The following is a 25142-nucleotide window of genomic DNA, read 5'->3' as shown; positions in this document are numbered from 1 at the left end:
CTTAATTCTAGTAGATTAATGATATTTTAATGGCCTGGAGGCTTTGGTATAGATTTTTAAAAAATTGTCGATTTATGGACTAAAAAATTGACCAGCATCTAGCGGTGAAAGTTGGAACTAAAGAAATATAAAATTTCATTTATCTTAAAAATTATTAACTTTTATGTAAAAATAAGGCTAGAATAGTAATCTAGATCATCAATTCTAGTAGATTAATGTCATTTTAATTAGCTGGAGGCGTTAGAATAAATTTTGAAAAAATTGTCGATTTATGGACTAAAAAATTGACCAGCATCTAGCGGCGAAAGTTGGAACTAAATTTCCGTACCTTCAGCCGGAATACACCTTCACATAATTAATGTTTTCAAGCTCTCACAATTAATAAAACATAACAGTGATGTATTAAACCATAAAATAGACTTTAATTATTCATAATATACTAAATATTTCAATTTTATTTCATTAAAATAGCAATGATAACATTGTGAAGTGTTCGACAGTCGATAACATAAATTCAAGACACTTATTTTATTATATTTATTGTTTTTTAGTTTATTTAATGATTTTACATGAAGTACATAACTCATTTTCAATATTTTATTAAGTGTAACATGAGAAAAAAGGCAATTTTCGAAAGTGGAGTTTGGAAAATTTATTTTGTTTTAGTTCCAACTTTCGCCGCTAGATGCTGGTCAATTTTTTAGTCCATAAATCGACAATTTTTTCAAAATCTATTCTGACGCCTCCAGCAACTCAAAATATCATTAATCTACTAGAATTGATGCTCTAGATTACTATTCTAGCCTTGTTTTTACACAAAAGTTAATAATTTTGAAAAAAATCAATATTTTATATTTTGTTAGTTCCAACTTTCACCGCTAGATGCTGGTCATTTTTTTAGTCCATAAATCGACAATTTTTCAAAAATCGATTCCAGCCTTCCTAATCAATTAAAATGTTGTCAATTTAATAAAGTTATGATTCTAGATTGATTTCCTAGCCTTAATTATGCACAGAAGTTCGTAATTTTACAGAAAAATGCAATTTTATATTTTCTTAGTTTCACCTTGCATCGCAAGATGGCGGCGTCTGTGCGTTCCAAAGCGCGCGCTATTCAAAATCACGAAACATACAAGTTAGAATAATTCAATTGTCAGAAGATTTAACTGAAACACTATTACATACAAAAAAATATACTAATTCCCTTAAAAATCTATTACAATCTCTCAAAATTAAACAAAACTTTTTACCTACCATTTAATTAAAAGAAAATTAAAATTACAATTCACTAAAAGCAAAGAAAATAATTTTGTAACAAACAATTATTAACTCAAGCCAATTTATCTATTCGAAGTAAAAGATTACTATGTTCTGATCGACCAAAATAAATTATTCAACAACCCAAAGCTATTAATTATAAATTCCCATATCACAAGGTTACTAATTGAAATATAACTCCTGTCATTTTTTAACGACACTAATCAATTTTTTTTAATTGGGAACACCAGCAATTATTTCAAGAACAGGAATAGTAATGAAGGTATCAATCACTGTCACAGTAATACATATACAACAATCTTTTTATTCTAATTCCTCGCATTAAAAAAGTCAACGCGATCAATCATTGACGATAACAGCTGTTCCTTACACATATACGTAAATCTACATTTTTGGCACGTCGAAATAATTCGAATTAATTCGGATTTATTTTACAAAGCATGACTTCATCGCTTCCTGAACGGAGCTAATAAATCTTTTACGGCGGTGGGAAGATTTTGTTGAACGGGATACGACTGTAAATTTCGTTGCTGATCTTCGCGAAGACCAAACCGAAGGTCTCCTCGTATGGTGCTTGGAGTTCTTTGAACAGCAGATCAGAGTTCTGGTTGATGAAATTATTCATTTGCTCACCTGCAACAGAGGAACATGGAAATGAGTGTAAGTCGTTTAATAGTACGTGAGTCATGTTATAATGAGGCAACTGTGCTTTGTAAACAGCGAATGTTACGTTGGGACATTATCTGGTCTTTAATCGAAACTATGACATCAGTGGACGCGATCATTTGTCTTTGGGTTTAATGAGAATTATTGTTACTGATGTGCAATGTAATTCCACGCGCCCTAATTCCACGTATGGATAATTTCACGCGCGGTAAATCTACGCGTAGGTAATTGCACGCGTCGGAACTCCACGCACAGATAACTCCACGCGTAGATAATTCCACGCGTCGCAATTCCACGCGTACGTAATTCCACGCGTCGCAACTCCACACGCTGTAATTCTACTCATAGATAAATCCACGCGTAGATAATTCCACGCGTTGTAATTCTACGCATAGATAACTCCACGCGTAGATAATTCCACGCGTTCCAACTCCACGCGTTGGTAATTCCACGCGTCCCAACTCCACGCGTAGAGAATTCCACGCACAGATAACTCCACGCACCGTAACTCTACGCGTAGATATTTCCACGCGCCGTATCTCCACGCGTAGATAATTCTACGCACCGTAACTCTACGCGTAGATACTTCCACGCGTCGTAACTCCACGCGCTGCAACTCTACGCGTAGATAATTCCACGCACAGATAACTCCACGCACCGTAACTCCATGCGTAGATATTTCCACGCGCCGTAACTCTACGCCTAGATACTTCCACGCGCCGTAACTCCACGCGTTGTAACTCTACGCGTAGATAATTGCGCGTGTCGGAACTCCACGCGTTGTAACTCCACGCGCTGTAACTCTACGCGTAGATACTTCCACGCGCCGTAACTCCTCGCGTAGTTGACTACAGTGCCCATTCCAAGAATACATAACACCATAATACTATTACACCTACCCAACAAAGTGTCTCCATCAAAAAGGTTTTCAAACCGTAACGTGACTCGAGAAGGCGAAAACTTGACATCAAACTTCTTCACCCTCAAATAAGTCTCCCCATTCTTCTGGTACTTCTCGCAGTGTATGTCATTGTGTGTCCGTAAATTATCTAGAAATACAAATTTAAATAAAAAAATCAAGCACCTGACTGTTGATTAAAGAAATATATATTATCACTTGATACTTTCTTGATGCTAATATTTTACTTGAGGCTTATTGTTACTCATTCATCATAATGAAACTTGTGACACTCTTGTGAGCATTCAAAATTAAAAATTGCAAGAAAAATATGAAAAAAAGAAATTGTTAAAAGAAATAGATTATACTTACACATCGTAATATTAGATTTGCCAGCTCCCCTAACAGGCAGCAACAAAATCCTCCCATCGACTTTATAATCAGCAACAAAATCAACTTGAGGATTCAAAGAGTCCGACGACAGCAGACACTTATCCCAGTCGATGCTAAAAAACGAACGACGTCTTATTAATTGCTTTTTTCTTCACTCTTTTTTCTGTCTGAATGACGTCTAAACGCAATCGAATACGAATTCACGACACATGATTGCGTTTAGACGTCATTTTGTCATCAGGCAAGATGGTCGATGCACATCATGAAGTCTTTTCACGAACAATTACGCAAACATTAACCGGTGCTCATTCGAGGGGATTAATTTTATTTACGAGACATTTTTGTAATCTTTTACGAACATCGTGATTTCTTTGTGGACAATAAATAACTGACTCGTAGTAAATGTAATGGGTACTTTAGTGTGTTGTAGATCGAGATGCAAGTTTGTGGTTGGGTTGGGTTGGATTGTGGTTAGGCTGGGTTAATTTGGGAGATGGAGATTTGGTGGTTTAGGAATTGGGGGTTGGGGATTTGGAAGTTTTGAGGAGGTGGAAAGTTGAGAATTTAATGGTTTGGAAATTTGGGGAGTTGTGGAGAGGGATGTTGGGGAATTTGGGAGATGTTGAGGTGGAAATTTAGAAATTTGGGAATTTGGGATTTTGGGAATTTGAGATTTGGGGAATTTGGGATTTGGGAAGATGGGAATTTGGGGGATTTGGAATTTGGGGAATTTGGGATTTGAGGAGATGGAAATTTAAGGAGATGGGAATTTGAGGAGATGGGAATTTGGAGGATTTGGAATTTGGGGAATTTGGGATTTGAGGAGATGGAAATTTAGGGAGATGGGAATTTGGGGAGATGGGAATTTGGAGGATTTGGAATTTGGGGAATTTGGGATTTGGGAAATTTGGGATTTGAGGAGATGGAAATTTAGGGAGATGGGAATTTGGGGAGATGGGAATTTGGAGGATTTGGAATTTGGGGAATTTGGGATTTGGGAAATTTGGGATTTGAGGAGATGGAAATTTAGGGAGATGGGAATTTGGGGAGATGGGAATTTGGGGGATTTGGAATTTGGGAAATTTGGGATTTGGGAAATTTGGGATTTGAGGAGATGGGAATTTGGGGAGATGGGAATTTGGAGGATTTGGAATTTGGGGAATTTGGGATTTGGGGAATTGGGAATTTGGAGAATTTGGGATTTGGGGAGATGGAAATTTGGGGAGATGGGAATTTGGGGAGTTGAGAATTTGGGGAGATGGGGATTTGGGGAATTTGGGATTTGGGGAGATGGAAATTTGGGGAGATGGGAATTTGGGGAATTTGGGATTTGGGGGATTTGGAACTAGAGGAATTTAGAATTTGGGGGATTTGGAATTCGGGGAATTTGGGATTCGGAGAATTTGAGAATTGGGAAATTTGGAATTTGGAAGATTTGGAACTAGGAGAATGTGGGATCTGGGGAATTTGGAACTAGGGAAATTTGGAATTTGGGAAATTTAGGAATTTTTAAGGTTAGTACCTTAAATATTTTAGGAATTTGGAAATTTAGAAATCTAGAAATTTTGAATTTTGATTACATTAATTTTGAAATCAATAACTTACTGATAGTTTTTGATTTCGAGGTTCTTGGTAAGACCATGTAGTTTAATATTCTTGTATTCCTGTCTCAAAGTAACCGATCCCTGAGATTCACCAATTTTCACGCTGTCCACAGCCAAAGGTTCTAATGGAAGGATTTTGAAAGCCTTCATACCTGCAATTATAAAAAATTTATTACATTATTGACAAACACCTAATTATAATATAATGAAGTATGTGACATTCTCTGTGACACTTTGAACACTGTGGCACTGTATGTATAATTGCACCCGGTTAAAGTGCACATTTCAATCGAAGCAAGAAAGTAAAGGGACAGTTGTCAAGGAGTCAAGGAGAACCTCTGCAAATTACTAGCCGCGATTATGTCGGTGAAACTAATGCCCGTTTTGAGGAAATGCGCAACCGTGCATTGCTCCGGTGAAATCAACACAGTAATCTGTTCGTGGCATCGGACTATCAAGAAAGGAAAAAGAAAACGTTCTAAAAAGTGGCGGGTAGTTTCGCTTGGAATTCCTTTTTCTTTTCGATTTCTGACCGAAGGGAAATATGGTGCTTTACTTCAAACATAGTTCATATAATAGAAATTGTATTCTAATTTTTAAATTGTTTATTGTTCATTGTGAGTGTTTCTTAAATATTGCCACTGCAAGACAAATAAAAAATTATGTAACAAATCAGTGAATAAAATGAAAGGAAAAATTTTAAGAATTTAAAAAAAATGTTCATGTAAAATTGAGGAATAAAATTGATGTTCTTATGCAATTTAAATAAAAAAACAATTGTACTATAATTAAAGGCAGTGTACAAATTTAATAATTGTTTCGTTTAATTAAATAAAATGAAGAATGAATAAAATTGAAAAAAAATGAGAAAGCAAAATGGTGGAACAAGACTGTCTCCATAAAATATAAAAGAATAAAATAAAGACTTGTACTGCAATTAAAAATTGTATATACAAATTTAGTAATTAAAAAAAGTGAAGAATGAGTAAAATTTAAAAAAATTTGCAGTAAAATCGTGGAACAAGATTGATGCCTCCATGAAATATTAATGAAGAAATAAAATCTTGTACTGCAACTAAAAACTGCATAAAATAAAAAATTAATAGAATTCAAAATAATTCTGAAACAAAATTATAAAACGTGTCTCTATGTAATATTAATGATAAAATAAAAACTTGTACTGCAACTAAAAACTACATATTTAATAATAAAATAAAAAATTAATAGAATTCAAGATAATTCCGAAATAAAATTATAAAACAAGACGTCTCCATTAATAAAGAAATTTGTGCCACAACAAAGAATATAAAATAAAGGTAACAAAAATAAGAGAACGTAACAGTGATTTGATTGCAAAAGTACTCTACTTTTAATTATAATAAACGTATGCATATATTAGAATCACATGTATAATAAAATATGAAATATCACGCAAGGTGTTTCGTAGTAAAAGCAACGGAGATACCAGTTTCTCAATGAAAATTCCGTAGGAGAGTGGGAGAACAGTCGGTCAGGTGAAATAGTTATGTAACCGGTGGCATAATGACAACTGTTCGTTAACCGTACAGTATCGATAATAACTATGATTTCGTTGATCGATTGTCAGATTTAACAGATCATTTACTGATTGAGCAATCATATACTTTTCTATTTTTATTTCATTGTTAAAACTAAACCTACCAATGTGCAATACTTACTCTTACATTAAAAATGAAGTCCAAAAATAAATAAGCAAAGTTAAAATTATATATGCAAGTTAAAAATATTTTTAAAATTATATATGTCAGTTAAAAATATTTTTAAAATTATATACGTAAGTTAAAATTATTTCTAAAATGATACATGTAAGTCAAAAATATTTTTAAAATGATATACGTAAGTTAAAATTATTTCTAAAATGATACATGTAAGTCAAAATTATTTATCATTAAACTCATTTATCATTTGTCACAATTTGTCAAACACAAGTTTGCAAATTTTATTGAAATTGACAACTGAAATTATTTTGTAAATTAACCTTAATTTAAAATTGTCACAATTAAATAATAATAATAAAAACTTAAGAAGTACTTCACGGAAGTACAAGAACAAAATGGAGTCACTCACCTCCAGCCAAAGAAACAATGGCATCCCTCGCACTCTTACTGATGCAATCATAGTACTCCTTCTCCGGTAAGGATCTATCGCAAACTTTGAAGGTGCTCGCTGAAAAATAACGAAGCAAAAGAAAGAACAAGTGAGAAAATATCGCAAACACGAGTGTTACATAATCCAGGTTGCAGTGGATCCAATAAAGTGCAGCACCAGTTACAAGCAGCCGAACTGAAGCTCGGAATTGACTTTCTCTTTAAGCGTGTCCCCGTGGTCTAATGACTTTTCGACCGAATCGCAAAAATCGATTGACCGTTTCACGGGAATGGCTTGTAAATACCCTTCGGCGAGATGCACAATTTGTTTGAACGGTGGAAAGCGGGGTCCGCCATTTGCTTTCGGATGGGGTATAAATACTCCATTTGGAGAACGAAGTTATTTGTGATGCGTTGGTTTATTTGTCTGTGGTATTCAAGTTTTTGTGGAAGGGATCTTTGAATTTTTGGGGTTTCAAATTTTTGAGATATTCAGTTAAAGAATTTTTTGAAGAATGTGGGAATTTGGGGAGTGAGTAATTTTCTGATGTTGGAGTTGTTAGGTGGATGTGGGATTGGATAGTGTGATGTTTGCAAATTGATGTACACTCAAATTCCTGTGTTTTAGAATATCTGTGGTTCCAAATACCGGTGGCTCTAAAATTCTACATTTCCAAATTTCTGCACTTTCAAATTCCTATATTTCGAAATTCCTACATTCCCAAATCTCCACATTTCCAAATTCCAACACTTCCAAATTTCTACACTGTCAAATCCCTACATTTCCAAATTCCAACACTTTCAAATTTCTACACTGTCAAATCCCTACATTTTCAAATCCCCACATTTCCAAATTCCATCACTTCCAAATCCCTATGCTTCCAAATCCCCACATTTCCAAATTCCAACACTTCCAAATCCCTACATCCCCAAATCTCTACATTTCCAAATCCCTACATCCCCAAATCCCTACATTTCCAAATTCCTACATTCCCAAATCCCCACATTTCCAAATTCCAACACTTCCAAATCCCTACATTTCCAAATTCCCACATTTCCAAATTCCAACACTTCCAAATCTCTACATTTCCAAATTCCTACATTCCCAAATCCCCACATTTCCAAATTCCAACACTTCCAAATCCCTACACTTCCAAATCCCTACATCCCCAAATCTCTACATTTCCAAATCCCTAATCCCCAAATTCCTACATCCCCAAATTCCTACATTCCCAAATTTCCATATTTTCAAATACCTACATCCCCTAATCCCTACATCCCCAAATCTCTACATTTCCAAATCCCTACATCCCCAAATCCCTACATCCCCAAATCCCTACATTTCCAAATCCCTACATCCCCAAATCTCTACATTTCCAAATTCCTACATTCCCAAATCCCCACATTTCCAAATTCCAACACTTCCAAATCCCTACACTTCCAAATCCCTACATCCCCAAATTCCTACATTCCCAAATTTCTATATTTTCGAATACCTACACCCCCTAATCCCTACATCCCTAAATCTCTACATCTCCAAATCTCTACACCCCCAATTCCCATCATCCCCAAATCCCTACATCACCAAATACTAATATCCTCTAAATTACTATACTTCAAATATCTCATGGACCATTCTTTGACACTGACCTTAATCCGTAACTCTTGAGCAACACGTGGCTGCTAAATTGATTCATAAATATCTTGATATCTCTATGTATCTAATAAGATGCTTTCCTTAGATTATTCAGTTCAAAGTACCTTATATTATATTGCAGATTAAATATCTGAAATGATTCAAGTACCTTATGGAGTACCTTAAGTACCCTGTACAGTGTCTTGAATACTCTAATTATTTTATAAAATGCTTTATATTGTCAAGTTTCAAGTCATGTCATTAAAAATATGGTACTTCAAGTTCTTTATAAGTGTCATGAATTTTCTAAATATCCTATGAAATACCTGCAGGGCCCTAATTTTACTATCAAGCTTAAATTAATATCTTGACTTGTTATCAATATTTTAGTAGATTTACTACTGACATTTATTAAATCACTATTTGTTTCAAAAACAAAATTTGACGGATTAATCATCCCTAAAAATGTGTTATAACATCAGAACAATCTCTGAACTGCAACAGGATAAATAAACAAACCTTGTAAAGTTAAATTTTCATTAAACTGACACCCTAAAGTGGAGTAACTAAAAGTGGTAACTCTAAAGTGGAGTAACTGGCGCTCTAAACACTCTTAAACAAAGATTACCCTAAGAACTCCCATTCATAACTAAAACTGCCTCTCACAATTAAAATTCTCCCAAAAATTAAATTTCACAAAATCACACTTAACCACAACCTAACACAGAATTCCCTAATCACAAAAATCAGTCCAAAAATTACAAAATTAATAATAAAAATTAACGACTCACGTAATTCGACAGCAATGGCCGACAGCACAAAGGCAGCAGCCACCAACGCAACGAAAATCCTCTTCATGATGTAATCCCTTCAAGGTTTGTAATCCCTTCGAACTTCTCTAGCTCCTTCCCGATGAAAATTCCTCGGGACAGCAGAATGTGGACTGAAAGAAACGGTCATTGATGCAGTCTATTTAAGCAGCACCATCACCCCACCATCTGGCTAACCAGGAAACTTTGCCTCTTTCCTGCACGATTATGAACAAAACGAATCCTTTAGTATTATATGTAAAACGATTTGATGTATCAGTTCAGATGTTTCTGAAAATGGAAAAGTTTTTGTTGTACGTGATTTCATTCACGGACCCTGGAATTTTATGTAGCGTGATTCATCCCTGTTTGTTTTCATTCTTGAGTTAATGAATGGTCTTCGTATTAGCTTAGTAATGTTTCTTTGATTTTTATTCTGACTTAAAATTGTTATCGACGTAATTATTATAATTAATCATTGTAGTCATTATTAACAGTTAGCAATTTTGGTAAATGTTTATTATTGTTTTGAATTATTTTTTAGATATTTTTTTAATGGCTTTGTAAAGTAGAATTTTTGCTAACAAGTGTGAAAGGGGTTAGTCAGACATTTTGGTGGTTTATTAACTTTGTTAGGTCAGGTTAGGTGGAAAGCGTTCACTTTGAAAGTAAGTGTTTTGCATTCTCAGTTCACACTTTTGCTCTTTTCTTCCTTTTCAGGTTCGCGAACCGGGGCGTTGCTTGACCGAATTAATTTCTGTGTTTCTGAAACTGGAACAAACTTCTGCGAACTGAGAGTTGCTCAAATAATTATTTTTCATGGCGTCAAATTAAAAATTGTTAAAAGTTCACGCTGGTGTATTCAATATTATACAAATATATCCTTCAATTTTATTTAACAATCTTTGCTATATAAGAGATTGTGTTTGCATTATCCTTATGGGGAAAATGACATAAAAAGACTGCTGACAGATAATTAATTATGCACTTTGTTTATAAGAATCTTTGGTAAAGAATTTTTATAGAAGAGCACTGTTGAGTGCATTGACGTAAGAGGAAAATGGGGTGTTTTTATATGTTTACCTTCAGAACAGTCTGAAGATGGTTTATTAATAGTGTTGAGTAACAATATTGATCGAATTGTTTTTAAAAATTTGGAAGATTTGAAAACTGGGAGCTTTGGAATTTGGAGAAATTGTAATTTGGGGAGGTAGAAATTTGAGGATGTAGGAATTTGGGAAGGTAGGGATTTGGGACAGCTGGGATTTGGGGATGTAGAAATTTGGATAGGTAGAAATTTAGGGATATAGGGATTTGGGGAGGTAGGGAATTGGGAAGGTAGACATTTGGGGATGTAGAGATTTGTGGCAATTGGGATTTGGATATGTTGAGATTTGAGGCAATTGGAATTTGGGGATATAGGGATTTGCAGAGGTAGGGAATTGGGAAAGGTGGGAACTGGGGAATGTGGGAATTGGGGAAGGTAGGAATTGGGGAATGTGGGAATTGGGGAATGTGGAATTGGGGAATGTGGGAATTGGGGAATGTGGGAATTGGGGAATGTGGGAATTGGGGAATGTGGGAATTGGGGAATGTGGGAATTGGGGAATGTGGGAATTGGGAAATGTGGGAGTTGGAGAGAGTGGGAATTGGGGAATGTGGGAATTGGATAATGTGGGAATTGGGAAATGTGGGAATTGGGGAAGTTGGGAATTGGGGAATGTGGGAGTGGGGAATGTGGGAATTGGAAAATGTGGGAATTGGAGAATGTGGGAATTGGGGAATGTGGGAATTGGGGAATGTGGGAATTGGAGAATGTGGGAATTGGGGAATATGGGAATTGGAGAATGTGGGAATTGGGGAACGTGGGAATTGGGGAATGTGGGAACTGGGGAATGTAGGAATTGGGGATGCAGAAATTTAAAAATACAGAAATTTGATACCCAAAAATTGCACCACGTAAAAAATATTCAAATTTAAAAACCGTGTTTGAACCCTGCTCCTCCATCTCTCAAAGTACAGTTTCATATTTCAACGGGGTTGTCCACCCTTCCATAATTACGCCACCGTCCCACTCTCCCATACAAACGCTCTCCATCACATTCCAGTACAAACAATTATGCAAGGCATCATAGTACAATAAATATCCTCTTGCAATGTAGTCCGACAAGTTGTTTGTCACACCATTAACTAGGTACAATTTTTCTTCCTTCTAAAGGTCATATATGCGTCAAAGAGAACGCAAACAGCAGAAATTCTACGTATTAGTCTTTTTTCTTTGATCGCACAAAAAAACTAAAAATATGGCAGTCGTTACTTCCTATAGATTATTATCAACTTGATTGTTTGGTAAATGACCAAACTCTTCGACAAAACACATAATTTTAATTAAAAAAGAAAATTTAAGGATCGTAAACGAGGCGAAATTCTGTGAAACTGTCCATTTGGAAGAACAAAAGACACACATAAGCATATACATGGTAGAATTAAATTTTTTAAGGTTATTTTTGTATTTAACAAATGACCTGCAGCAGCGACAGAAGCTGCCGGGAGAGAATGTACGTATACGAGAACAAAACGCATACATGCAAGATGGAGGATATTCTAGAATGCAAAATATGGAGACGGTCCTCGAACAACGTTCCTCAATTAATTTAATGGGGCTAGCAGGAAAGAATTCGAAAATCGTCTTCGAATATTTTATTGTTATTTTCTGGGCGATATGTGACCGGTTTAGATACCTATTGTGAGAAAGTTCCGAGTAGAAAGCTGTTTCTCGTTACAACATTGTGGTTAATAAAATACTTTAATGAAGTTTTAAGAACTCGTTATTAAGCGGGAATTAGCATGAAGTAGTTAGTGAAATGTTTGATTTCGGGGTACTTTTACCTTTTTGGGTAAAAGTCTAGGGATTTTTTGGGGGAATATAAATTCTTCAGATGTTAATTGTGATAAAATGCGTCTGTAAATATCGATGGAGAGAAATTTGTACTTTTCTGGATGTATTTTTGCAATTCTTTAGGCATGCGGTTCTTATTTTCTTGAAGCTCTATATTTTCAAATATCAATTACCCCACATTCCACAATTCCCACATTCCCCAATTCCTATGTTTGCTAATTCCCACGTTCCCCAATTCCTACGTTTGCTAATTTCCACGTTCCCCAATTCCCACATTCCCCAATTCCCACGTTCCCTAATTTCCACGTTCCCCAATTCCCACATTCCCCAATTACCACCTTGTCCAATTCCCACATTCCCCAATTCCCACATTCCCCAATTCCACATTCCCTAATTCCCACATTCCCCAATTCCCACGTTCCCCAATTCCCACATTCCCCACTCCCATATTCCCCAATTCCCACATTCCCCAATTCCCACATTCCCCAATTCCCACATTCTCCAATTCTCACATTCTCCCATTCTCACGTTCCCCAACTCCCACATTCCCAACTCCCACATTCCCAACTCCCACATTCCCAACTCCCACATTCCCAACTCCCACATTCCCAACTCCCACATTCCCCAATTCCCACATTCCCCAATTCCCACATTCCCCAATTCCCACAATCCCCAATTCCCACCTTCTCCAATTCCCTATTTCCCCAAATTTCTACCTTCCCAAATATCTACATCCCCAATTTCCAATTGCCCCAAATTCCTACGTCCCCAAACCCCCACACCCCCAAGAACCTATATCTAACCTTGACTCCCCCAGATCTCTCCAAATCCCTCCAAACATCCATCCATCTTCCTATAATTTATATCACATTTTAACTAGAACATATCTGATCCTTTTTGCTGACATTTTAAACCTTCATTAAAACAGTTATTTCTAGCATTAGTATCCTTCCGTAGAGTGCATTCACCAGCACCGAGCTTGATCCTTCGACCCATGACGTAAAAGCAATCGATTGTCGTCATTGTACGAAGGATAAAACGATATATTCTGTATATTACCCGATCACGCTACGACCGATTAATTATGCACAACTTTCTATTAGTTAAGAGATGACCAAGGTTAACAGTTCAGATCTTCAAGGGCTGGGTTCACTGATCTTTGAACAATCTGGCAATTTCCCGAACGCTCTTTCCTGTTCACTCGAAATAATTTTTTCTTGGAGGTATAAAAATATTCTTCATGGACTGTTCTATAATTATCATTCTTTTTAAAAGAACTTTATTACTGTCTCATTTATTTGATTCTATAACGATCAAGGTAATTAGATCGATGCATAATTGAATTGCAATTAGTGTATTTAACATTTATAGATTCATTTTTTTTTTTTAAATACGATGCGAATAAATATTGACCGGAATACATGATCAATGAATTTGAAATTTAAATTGAATGTGTGAACAACGTACAGATTTTATCTGAATATTAATTTTATGTTACGGAAATTGATTTCTATTTGCTCGCGATGATTCATGCAAAATTTCCACTGAATTCAATTTTGTTGCAATTGTTGAATAATTTAGTGACATGGTAATTAGTGGTGTGTTTAATTTGAATCAATTTTAGTGTCAACGTAGAGGTATTTACTGAAATGGAGATATTAGGGACGGAAAAATAATGATTTCGGAAAATTGAAATGATTTCGATGATTTGAAATGATGACTGGTGCTCGGGCAGATCCAATTATTGTAACGAAGTCTCCAGATATTGCGGAAAATTTGATCTCGAAATGAACTGAAACGAGACAGAATTGAGAAAATTGAGAAATATGGCGATTGCTATATTTGTCGAAATGTTTACGTATGATATTAGTTTATAAATTACAAATTATAAATATTAAATACACATATTATATTATTTTACTGTAACATTTTAATTCTAGACTAATTATGTTTATTTCTACACTATATCTACACTAATTTAGCTATAATATAATAATAAACAATTATTTCACGTATCAATCAAAAGAACAGGAAGATGAAGTCACAATTATTAAATCATATTCGTTACGAAACCCAATGTTTACTAAACTTGAAATTAATTGTTAGTTGAACCTAACTGTTGTCACATAGTTGTCAACAGCCTCGAAGGGCGACAGGTTTTGTCTCTTCTCACATTTTCACATAAATGCGATAACACCCGAATGAATCACAAATAAGTAAATACGGATGTTCCTTGATATATTCAAATGCATTTACTTCCACCTTCATCGTTCTCGAAATTCTGCGAAACATCTCGTTTCTTCTTTAATCCTCAATAATTTCAATCTGTAAAAGAACAGAAATCATATCTGCAAAAGAACAGAAATTATATCTCACAACATTGCAAGCTTGTGTTTAAATAAAAATATTACAATTGTATCTTGGAACACGCTGGACTATTTCTCAATTTCGTTGAGAAACCAAGAAACCAGTTTTCGTATTTCATTAACGGCGTTAATGAGCTCGAGGTCCTAGGTTCAATAAACGGACATTTAATAACGACCTTAGAAATTATGATTCTATCAGTCGAAATTAATAATATATTACTATTATTCAAATGATGGTATAAAATATGTCTTTAAGGAGACACTCATCTTGGGGAATGAAGGTCACGGTGCATACATTGGTCAGACCGTGCTCAGTCATGGTCATCACGTACTTGTAATTTACCAAAGAACAATTCTTCATGCTTTTTTCTTCGGGTGCTCAGCTGCATGCTAACATCAAATCATGTTTCCTTCTTCGCTACGCGCATAATGAAACAATATCTCGATGAATAGATAAAGATCTCATTGTTAACTTTATAAGTATTCTTGCAAAACGTTCCATTACTTTTACCAGTAACCTCTAAAAAATATTGCAATCATTAGACACTGAATGTACTTTAAAATTTAATTCAACTTAAATATTTGGCTACTTCAGAATTTAGATACATGTTTGTGTGACTCTGTCATCCTGTCTAGCATGGTGCAAGTGATTCAATCTTTGTTTCACCAACATCCGCATCTTTTATTCAATACAGATTTGCATCTTGAATTCGTTACAGGTCAGGAGTCATCATGACGAACGATTCTACAGGACTTTGTCGTGGATGAGGTCACGTAGACCATCGTAACATACACTATCTTCATATAAAAACCACTGTAGCACTATAAAAAAGGACATTAACATCATTAAAACACATTCAATGGCCACAGCATTTTATTATCACAATATACAAAAGTCTATACAAAATTTTAGTGCTACATGATCAGTTTTTAATGTTAAATATAAAAGATCAAGGCAGCCGCTTCTGATATTTGAGGGCTAAACTATTCATAGGAGGCCTAATTTTTGTGACTCCAAGATCAATGGCGTGACCAGTCAAAGGGCAAGAGTGGAAACGCTTCTTCTTGCAGTTGGCGCTCTTCTCTTGACGAACGACAAAGCGAGGGAAATAGTGCACGCGTTTTCGTTGCACGGTGGCGCAAGCTGGCATCGTTACAACTAAATCTTTCCTGTGAACCCTCCTTGCGGGTTCAGGAAACAGTCTATCGTTCAAGAAATATTGTTCTAGAGACCCAGAGGACTTAGATGATAAAGTATGATTGGATCCGTGGGTGTCAAAGTAGTTCTGTTCACGAAATTTTCTTAGTTCCCTAACTTCTTCATCGGAAGGAGAAGTATCAGGGTCTTTATTTATGCAGATTGTAGGTTGGTAATCTGAAGCAGTATCTTCTACAGATTTAGAATATTTTGATTTATTATGGCAACATGGGCAATCCTTGGGTGACCTTTTAGTGGATTGACTTGACTTTTGTAAATCAGGTACAGATTTCTTAGAGGAAAGTGTTCTTTTGATCACAATTTTCGGTTTTGATTGCTTTTTCAAAGACACTTGAACTCCTATGCTAGACTTATCTACAATCTTAACTTCAGAGGTCTTATCTTTACTAGATTCTACAGTTACAGGCATTTTAGATTCATGTTTTGTCAAGTGATCACTTCTTTCAGATTTCTGATTAAATGTATGTTTGGCATCAGTATCGTACTTGTTTCTTCTAGACATGAATTCATGATAGCATTGTGATCTGGAACACGTTTCTGGACAATCCCCTTTCGCATTTGTTTGTAGGAGAGAGACTTTGCTCTGAACATTGCGTAGGAATTGAGATCTAGGTGCATAGTCTATCTTCTGTAACCTTCTCAAAGTTTCACAGCTTATTGGAGAAGTTAAGAGTTGTTTCTCATTGTCTTCTACAACCACTGCACTGGTATAAGCATGACTTTTACAGCGCTTGCAAGGAGAATGTTGCTTATGTTGAGTTTTCCCTGATCTCAGAACTTTTCTAGTATTAGTATTGCAGTAACAACCTTTAACTGGTTTTCTGTTAACATTCTCTGAGCAGCACTGATTTTCTGAATGTTTCTTTGTAGATGTTAATACTCTTTTAGTTGACTTTATATTAGGCATTGATACAGGTCTTGGGCTCTTACAGAAGTAGTCTGAACATAAAGCTCCACCAACTCCTCTGGAATCATTTCTTAGTTTCCATGACTTAATATTTCTTTTACAGGGTAAGGATTCACTCACTTCATTTTTATAACTTTCATTCGGTGTCCTGCAAATAAGACACATATTAGAAATAGCGTTAAATGGAATATGACAAGTAATACTCACAAGCTTTGCGAATATAGTCTTCTAAGTTCCTTAACTTTTTTAGAATTCCAATCTGCTTGTGCTAACAGAGCTCGACTTTTTTGTCGTAACCTATTTATCCGTTCGTTCAAACTTTCATCCATAAAATACCATATTTATCTCCTGATAAAATGTTATTAGTTCATACATCAATATTTATCCTAATACAAATCACGTACGTTTACTTTCTCTGAAGGACTTGGAATCATCTTCACCCTCATTTGACCTGTTTAAAAAAAACAAATTTGATAAAATGTTTCTTTATTTATTTTTCTTCTTTAGTAATTGAAGTTTGTCAAGCGTCTATTGTATACTCTGTCCAATGAGAGATCATAAAAAAAGTGCATCGCAGTTCTGCCAAAGTAATAAATCCATTTTTTCTTTGCATATTTTTTTTTCAAAATGAGCATATGTGTCTCGTTGATTTATTTGAATTTTTTTAGAATATATAAGCGTTTAAATTACGCAAGATACGATGTGTTCTGAGTAATATTTTTCGGAGAATTTTGCGCATATTGAAGAATAGAAGATGCAATCTCAAAGATAGTGCTTTATTGCAGCCATGTTGGAGCAGTGTGTAGGACGCGGCGTACGTTATAACGTATCGTCGGTCCGCAAGACTTTTTTAATTTAATTAGTGTCTCGTGTTTATTATCCACCGATGTTTTATCTCGACGGTGTTCCGTGCATTTTAACGCGACTCGAGAAATATGAGACTGAAAACTTGATCACAGCCAGTACGCGTATTCGTTATTCGCGGTAGATATTATAGGTTAGAAAGGTTCGCATGTTTTAATCGCGAAGGCGCGTATCTTTCATTGGCTGCAAAATGGATTTTTCTGGGAACAACGTCGTCCACGGATCTCTCCCACAATTTTCTGAATTAACGTCCCGATCGAACATAATTCCAATGTCGAAATTCACGAGCGGTGATCATACTCAAGCAGAACAAACGCTTGTTTATACAACTGCTCCCGGATCGAATCACTCGAAACAGAGTTTGTTTGTAAGATCTATATTCTTACTGAACCCACAAGATTTATTGTCTTCGATGAATTCTTTGTCTAATTTGATTTTTCATTTAAGGTGAATTCGACGAATAAATATACTGGACCAATACTTGCATGGCCAGATCCGAACACTTTGATGCAACTTTGCGAGAAGCAGGGCATTCAAACTATTAACATTCCTAATTACAATCAAAACAATTCAATACTCAGCGTTCAATCAAATAGTTTGCCAGTAAGAATTATACCTAACATGTACTTGCCATCAACGTCTCAACCTGAGAGTATCAAACAAGACTTGGATACAAGGACTGAGAATGAAGTGAAATCGCCAACAGTGGTACAGAATTTTGTTTCATAGATTTCCTACTATACATTTAGAAAATATTTATTAAACAAAAAATATCATTCTAGCAAGATTCTCAAGCTCAACTTCAACAACAAAGTGCCATGGCTGAGTACTTTCAGAAGCTACAAGCTACTACTCTTCCATTAACCTTGCAACAGTTGATTAAGTTGCAAACTGAACAAGTGAAGAAGGAGAAGACAGAGGAGGAGAAGGTGGAACACTCTCAGAACAACATTCTTAACATTCCCAGTGTTCCAGTGTTCAGAAATACTCAGTTGCAAAATGGGAACGCTTTCATGAGTTCTGATCAAATGATGGTGTCTATTAATCCGAATGATTTGAACGTGCACTTGGACAACCAACAGGAGAATGACAATACAGTACAAACTATTAAGGTCGAGCAACAGATACAAACAGATTCGCCAAAAACTGAAAAGAAGATGAAATTCCGCGCGAAAACTGGCGAGATAAAAATTAGCGTCGCGTTGGACGGTTCGACTCTTTACTGTTGTCCAGAGTGCAGTTTAGCTTTTCCGGATAAGACGGAAATCGAACAACACATACAAGCTCATATACAAGTAAGTATCTTAAGGGTCTAGCCTTATTTTTCATAGACTTTTACTAAGGTCTTTAGGGTTCAGTCCTGTACAAGTAGAACACATTAACATGGATTTCGTTTTTCAGGAACGTAAGTATCAATGCAAAGAATGCGGCGCCATGTTAAAGCGGAAAGAGCATCTGGACCAGCACATGCGTGGCCATTCGGACGAGAGGCCGTTCAAATGTCCAGTCTGTCAGAAAGCGTTCAAAAGGAACGAGCATTTAACGAGGCATTATGTGATACACTCCGGCGATAAGAATTTCTCTTGCACCGTGTGCCAAAAAGCGTTCTCCAGGAAGGACCACCTGAACAAACATACTCAAACGCATTTAGGGATCAGAAGAAATCGAATGAAGAAGGAGCCATTCTTCGTCGAGCAGAAAGAATCCTTCGAGAAGGCTCCCGAAGTTTCCAATATGCCTAAGCAAGAAGTGAGCTTCGTATTGAAGGACGGTAGCTTTATCAAGCAGGAGCCTAATTTCCTTCAATACATTCAGAACCTTCAGAAGGATCAGAATCTGTTGCACACGTTCTCCTCGTTCAAGGAGCAGGCGATGAAGGAGGCGAACGTGTTGCAACAACAGGCGGTCAACATGAATGAGATTCTGCCTCAGAATACAAGGTACTTAATGCCATCTTAGTCGTAGACAAAACTCGTCTAAAATCCAAAGCAATAAAGGCTGTTTAACGAGGAGCGTTGGAGTTAGCACAAAATAGAAAATTACGTGTTAGACGTGTACTAGGAATTGGAGTGTATTCTAGAATTCGAAGAACGAAAGTAGCACCCAGATATTCGGGTGCGACTGAGCGAATTTCTAATTGGCATTAAACGATGCTCTAATGAAAATTAATTCTTCGACGTTTTCATTCTAAGAGGGGAAAATCCGAGAAACTTTCGAACATGATTTAGCAATTAGTATTCAAGCGAGCAGTACCTTATATTTGTATTCAAAGCGGACACGCCTTGAAGAGCTATGAACTGCAGCTAAGTTCTGTCGCTTGCATGAAATATCGGTATTTCATTCTTCGGGATCGTCCGCTAATAGAGCCTGAGTGAGTCTTAAATTAGTGAACGCTGGACTCGTGCTGAATCTCGAATTTTTGAAATCTGGACGGGTTAGGAACTTCGGGCAAAATCGGGCAAACTTTCCGATGGTGACCGAACTCAGCCGATCGTGACCGACTTCACCCGAACTTCCATTTTCGTCCCAGAATTCAACGCTCCGAGGTTCAGAACGATCCACGCTTTTAGTAATCGAAATGCATAAAAAATATCAGTTCGTTGTACGAAAAGAAAGGAAATTAACTATTAAGTACCGTGACTGTCTCGTGTAAACTAGCTTTAAAAATACAGTTTGTTTACTGATTCTAGTCTATGACGACAACAATGATGCAACTCGAATTTCGTACTGTTTTCTTTTTTTTCTTCGTGAGTACGAGTTTCGAGTGCAGTCTTTTTTTAACTAGCAATGGTAACGAAAAGCCAATCTGCCATTAGGATAACGATATCTCTGAACGAGTACCAATAGAAAATAATAGCATACTGCCGATAAATGTTATGAAATTTGTAGGATAATTTCGTGTATATAAGTGCTATTACAAATTTTACCTGAAGAAGACTCGATGGGTGCGTTAGACTGTCTTTGATCTCTGATTCGTCCGTGTTCATTTATCGTAATCATGCGTCATATTCCTTTTCTCATTTTTAACTTTTTCATGCACAACTTTTTTACTCATTTTCTGTTTTTAGATTAATTTACGTAAACGGAATCTTATTTAACGACGGTTTTACAGGTGATAGGTCTTCTGTTCCTGCGTACCAAAGAATCGCATGTAATTTTCGGATTTTATATTGCAGACTTTTTGTTACATCATGCATGAAAGGGTTAAACTTTTTACTGGCGCTTTCGACACCGTCAAATCTTCCGCCAGTTTATTTATTATCGATAGTTTTAACGGAGATAACGTTGCTCAAGAAAACGATCTGAAAATCGGTTGTCGAAAAATTAGGATTTTAAAAAACTTATCTCTCGCATAACTTTTATCCATTATCGAAAGTGTAAATTTTAAGCTATTTCTAGCGGTTCAGGGCTAATGTTATGAAATTGTTGAAACTTTATCCCATCCTTGTATCAGCGTAGCGCTAATGCTAATTTCTTGACAACCTAGTGTAAATCAACGATGCAAGACGTTGAAACCTTCCACGACTGTTCAAACAATTTCGACAAGGATCGAAGTGTTTGAACAATTGAGATTATAACAAGATTGCGGATGGCACTAAGACAGGTCTGCACAGCAACTGCACTAGGACAATTTTTCCACTTCCTTTTTTATTTACTAAATTAGTAGAAAGTCTGGGCAATTTCTTCTATGGTTCCTGTCACATTGTCCGTGTTTTCTAATTTTTTAATCATATATTGGCTATAAGTAAACAACTCATTAGAACAGTTTTCCATTCCATTTTCTACTTGCATTCTAATTACACAGCTTCGAGTAAAATGTCCATTGGAACTTGCTGAGCAGGCCTGCACAACATAAGGCTTCTACCGCGTTATCATAGAACCAAAGATTTTGAATGTTCGTGAAAATAGCAGTATTTTGTCTCTTCCTTCTAAACTCTTCAACCACCTGATCCCCTTAACCCACGAGGGTAAAAATATCGACGAACCTTCAGATTCGCGTCTTACCGTCTTGGGTTAAGAAAATGGCGATTGATCTTTCCACGAATGTTAATTGATTAGTGTAAGAACACGTTCACGCGTCTGGCCATTCGCGTGGGCATTTATAGTTAAGATACAATGAGGAATTATTTTAACAATGGATACATTGCATTTGCAACTACGTGTTACTCGAACGATTGTTATTGTATGATACAATATGCCAAAAGAGAGAGAAAAGAAGATGAACGAAGAGGTAACACATGTATTTTTCAGACCAAGATATTTTTGAATAAAATAAGTGTAAAGAAAGTGTACATTATCCTTTCAAGTCCCATAGAAATATTCTTTTATTCAAATATAATATCAAGTACACAAGATCAAATCAAAAACCAAGTCGTAACAAATGAATCTAATTACTTGTCCCCGTGTGATTACTATAGATAGCTCTAGCCAGTTTAGAGTAAACGCCATAAGTGATCCCCAAGAGCGAGCCCAGCCAGTCAACAAGATGGCGGCTCAGCGTCACCGGAAGTTGGAAGCCGTTCCTCGGAGTGACAAACTCCACATCTCGATTTTTATCCCTAACCTCCTCCTCTTCTATATCCAACGGCTCCAAATGATCCAACGGCTGAATATCATTCACCCAATCATCATTAGACAAATACGTCCTCTCCGGTTCAGATTTCACATCGATCCTCAATTTCTGCATTCGATCGCGCCAGATCGATTTCAACGCCTGCACGTCGGGGTCAGGCGCATCCTTGGCCAAAATTTTCTCCACGTTGCTTGTATTCTCTGGCTTTCGAAACACGAAGTTGTACGTGGCTCGCAATTTTCCCAGTAATTTGTCCAATGGCTTCGTGTCATCCGGCTCTGGCGCCTCTTGGATCGGGTACAGCCGCGTTATCTGGGGCTTCGAGTGCACTCTCATCGTGGAGAGCTGAAAATTTGCAGCAAACTTTGGTGTATTTGCTGGCGAAAGCGAAATGTTTAGTTTACATTTTGTAGAATGTGTGATGTCAAGAGCAAGATTTAATATGAAGGTGAAAAATATTTGAAAAACTTTTAAGGGAGAAATCAAATTTATTGTATATGAATGTTATATAATGTTTTGATTTTGCTTGAAGTATTAGTAGAATTTGCAAGTGTACGAAAGTGGGACATTAGGAATTTGGGACTTTGGGAAATTTAGGACGTTAGGAATTTGGAAACTTGAGGAATTGGGGTGGTGGAAATTTGGAAGTTTGAAAAGTTGGGGTGATGGGAGTTTGGAACTTTGGGAATTTGGGACTTTGGGAGATTTAGGACGTTAGGAATTTGGAAGCTTGAGGAGTTGGGGTGATTGAAATTTGGAACCTTGAGGAGTTGGGATGATGGGAGTTTGGAACCTTGGGAATTTGGGACTTTGGGAAACTGAGGACGTTAGGAATTTGGAAGCTTGAGGAGTTGGGGTGATGGGAGTTTGCAACCTTGAGAATTTGGGACTTTGGGAGATTTAGGACGTTAGGAATTTGGAAGCTTGAGGAGTTGGGGTGATTGAAATTTGGAACCTTGAGGAGTTGGGGTGATGGGAATTTGGAACCTTGGGAATTTGGGACTTTGGGAGATTTAGGACGTTAGGAATTTGGAAGCTTGAGGAGTTGGGGTGATTGAAATTTGGAACCTTGAGGAGTTGGGGTGATGGGAATTTGGAACCTTGGGAATTTGGGACTTTGGGAGATTTAGGACGTTAGGAATTTGGAAGCTTGAGGAGTTGGGGTGATTGAAATTTGGAACCTTGAGGAGTTGGGGTGATGGGAGTTTGCAACCTTGAGAATTTGGGACTTTGGGAGATTTAGGACGTTAGGAATTTGGAAGCTTGAGGAGTTGGGGTGATTGAAATTTGGAACCTTGAGGAATTGGGGTGATGGGAATTTGGAACCTTGAAGAGTTGGGGTGATGGGAGTTTGGAACCTTTGAAATTTGGGACTTTGGGAGATTTAGGACCTTAGGAATTTGGAAGCTTGAGAAGTTGGCGTAATGGAAATTTGGAACCTTGAGGAATTGGAATTGTGGAAATCTGGAACCTTGAAGAATTTTAATGGTGGAAATTTGGAACCTTGAAAGTGTTCATTTCACACTTTATAGAATATATAAGATATGTCAAGATCAAGATTTAATATGAAGTTTCCACAAAAACCTTTAAATGTACTAAATAAAATTTATCGTACATGAATATTACATAATATTTCAATCCAACATGAAGTATCAGCAAAATTTTCAACTGTAGAATAACTTTTCATACTTGAATATTGCATAATACTTCAATTCAATGTGCAGTTTCCTTTAAGTTGGAAAAGAATATAATATGCAAAACTTTCTCATATCAAACTCCAAGCAAAAGACAGATTCTCCATACGTGAATATTATATAATATTTAATGTAACACGCAGTTTCCAGTGTCTCATAATTGATTATTACACAACAGACATATAATCGAACATTCAATCAGAGTTTCTTAAACGTAGCAATAAAGTAAAACAATAACTCACGCAAAGAAGGCAATATCCCAGAAGAACAATTTTCATGGCTCTCCAAGGGTGGTCGTCGATCACCTATTCTCTTTCAATGATTCGATTCGAAGCAACGCAACGACTGAAAGACCCATTGATTTCAAAATCCATTTATACCAACGTGCAATACAATGGCGTAGGGTCTCGATATACCTAATTCAATGAAGTACCTGTTCCTATTGTTTCGCGTCTACGTCGTTGCCTTGTGGACAAACCATTGACACTGCGTTACCCAACGAAAATTGTTATACGAGGCACGTATATCTGTTCCGTGGACTCTGCCAGCTCATATTGTCCAGCCAATAAACAATATCGTCCCTTGGGTCAAGGTGAATCGTAGAAAAATTCGCGGGTTACGATGCTACGAGAAATCTTGCTGTGAAATAACGTAGGTAGATTTGTTTGGTATTTTGCATGTGATACACGGAGTTGATGGACCTTCGGAAGTTGAGAAATGGCGAGGTGATGTAAGATTTGTTTGCGATTTTGGGCGGGAGTGGATGGAGTTTGGGATTTGGGAAGGTCGATTTTAGGGATTTTTGGAAGGTGGATTTTAGGGAATTTTAGACTTATGGAATTTGGGACTTATGGAATTTGGGACTCATGGAATTTGGGACTCATGGAATTTGGGATTTTAGTGAATTTTGGGGTGTGGAGATTTGGGACTTGTGGAATTTGGAACTTATGGAATTTGGGACTTATGGAATTTAGGACTTATGGAATTTAGGATTTATGGAATTGGGAACTTATGGAATTTGGGATTTTAGTGAATTTTGGGGTGTGGAGATTTGGGACTTACGGAATTTGGGACTTGTGGAATTTGGAACTTATAGAATTTGGGACTTGTGGAATTTGGAACGTATGGAATTTGGGACTTATGGAATTTGGAACTTATGGAATTTGGGACTTAAGGAATTTGGGACTTGTGGAATTTGGGATTTTAGTGA

At 36.5% G+C, this 25142-nt stretch overlaps 4 protein-coding genes and 1 long non-coding RNA gene across 6 annotated transcripts; 1 reads left to right on the top strand and 4 right to left on the bottom strand.

The window, feature by feature from the left end:
- Window positions 1-1562: 1562 nt before the first annotated feature.
- Window positions 1563-9560, bottom strand: JHBP-1 (take-out-like carrier protein). The gene is made up of 6 exons (XM_003703635.3): window positions 9393-9560; window positions 6946-7044; window positions 4841-4991; window positions 3215-3348; window positions 2844-2993; window positions 1563-1911 (listed from the first exon to the last, which is right to left on the bottom strand). Exons 1-6 carry the CDS (start codon window positions 9457-9459, stop codon window positions 1757-1759), a joined length of 756 nt encoding a protein of 251 aa, XP_003703683.1. The 5' UTR covers window positions 9460-9560; the 3' UTR covers window positions 1563-1756.
- Window positions 9561-13113: 3553 nt separating this feature from the next.
- LOC143265884 (uncharacterized) lies at window positions 13114-15424 on the bottom strand. Its single transcript, XR_013040662.1, has 4 exons — window positions 15282-15424; window positions 15008-15195; window positions 14721-14819; window positions 13114-14634 (listed from the first exon to the last, which is right to left on the bottom strand). It is a non-coding gene; the product is annotated as an uncharacterized LOC143265884 (long non-coding RNA).
- A 107-nt stretch (window positions 15425-15531) lies between these two features.
- LOC100878413 (uncharacterized) lies at window positions 15532-17340 on the bottom strand. Its single transcript, XM_003703636.3, has 2 exons — window positions 17009-17340; window positions 15532-16949 (listed from the first exon to the last, which is right to left on the bottom strand). Exons 1-2 carry the CDS (start codon window positions 17128-17130, stop codon window positions 15626-15628), a joined length of 1446 nt encoding a protein of 481 aa, XP_003703684.2. The 5' UTR covers window positions 17131-17340; the 3' UTR covers window positions 15532-15625.
- Window positions 17341-17590: 250 nt separating this feature from the next.
- LOC100880679 (uncharacterized) lies at window positions 17591-21952 on the top strand. Its single transcript, XM_003703493.3, has 4 exons — window positions 17591-18032; window positions 18113-18373; window positions 18448-18960; window positions 19067-21952. Exons 1-4 carry the CDS (start codon window positions 17856-17858, stop codon window positions 19622-19624), a joined length of 1509 nt encoding a protein of 502 aa, XP_003703541.2. The 5' UTR covers window positions 17591-17855; the 3' UTR covers window positions 19625-21952.
- A 20-nt stretch (window positions 21953-21972) lies between these two features.
- On the bottom strand, window positions 21973-24767 carry LOC100878523 (uncharacterized). 2 transcript variants are annotated; one of them, XM_076540354.1, is made up of 3 exons: window positions 24349-24366; window positions 24175-24277; window positions 21973-22583 (listed from the first exon to the last, which is right to left on the bottom strand). In XM_076540354.1, exons 2-3 carry the CDS (start codon window positions 24208-24210, stop codon window positions 22053-22055), a joined length of 567 nt encoding a protein of 188 aa, XP_076396469.1. In that variant the 5' UTR covers window positions 24211-24277; window positions 24349-24366; the 3' UTR covers window positions 21973-22052. The 2 variants fall into 2 exon arrangements, with proteins under 2 accessions (XP_076396469.1, XP_012141437.1); XM_012286047.2 differs by having other exon boundaries at window positions 21973-22615; window positions 24175-24767.
- Between the last annotated feature and the right edge of the window lie 375 nt (window positions 24768-25142).

This window comes from Megachile rotundata, chromosome 15, assembly GCF_050947335.1.
Source record: "Megachile rotundata isolate GNS110a chromosome 15, iyMegRotu1, whole genome shotgun sequence".
In the NCBI taxonomy this organism is placed as follows: Eukaryota; Metazoa; Arthropoda; class Insecta; order Hymenoptera; family Megachilidae; genus Megachile; species Megachile rotundata.
Note: the sequence above shows the minus strand (reverse complement) of the source record. Positions and strands in the feature narration are given on the sequence as shown.

Coding starts and splice junctions, on each gene's coding strand:
- LOC100878523 (XM_076540354.1), bottom strand. CDS start 24,210: ATGAAAATTGTTCTTCTGGGATATTGCCTTCTTTGC. Junction 22,584..24,174: donor TGGGATATTGCCTTCTTTGC/GTGAGTTATTGT, acceptor GCAAATTTTCAG/CTCTCCACGATGAGAGTGCA.
- LOC100878413 (XM_003703636.3), bottom strand. CDS start 17,130: ATGGATGAAAGTTTGAACGAACGGATAAATAGGTTACGACAAAAAAGT. Junction 16,950..17,008: donor AGACTATATTCGCAAAGCTT/GTGAGTATTACT, acceptor TCTTATTTGCAG/GACACCGAATGAAAGTTATA.
- JHBP-1 (XM_003703635.3), bottom strand. CDS start 9,459: ATGAAGAGGATTTTCGTTGCGTTGGTGGCTGCTGCCTTTGTGCTGTCG. Junction 7,045..9,392: donor GGCCATTGCTGTCGAATTAC/GTGAGTCGTTAA, acceptor GTTATTTTTCAG/CGAGCACCTTCAAAGTTTGC. Junction 3,349..4,840: donor CTCGAAATCAAAAACTATCA/GTAAGTTATTGA, acceptor TTCGTTTTTTAG/CATCGACTGGGATAAGTGTC.
- LOC100880679 (XM_003703493.3), top strand. CDS start 17,856: ATGGATTTTTCTGGGAACAACGTCGTCCACGGATCTCTCCCACAATTT. Junction 18,374..18,447: donor AAGTGAAATCGCCAACAGTG/GTACAGAATTTT, acceptor ATATCATTCTAG/CAAGATTCTCAAGCTCAACT. Junction 18,961..19,066: donor ACATACAAGCTCATATACAA/GTAAGTATCTTA, acceptor TTCGTTTTTCAG/GAACGTAAGTATCAATGCAA.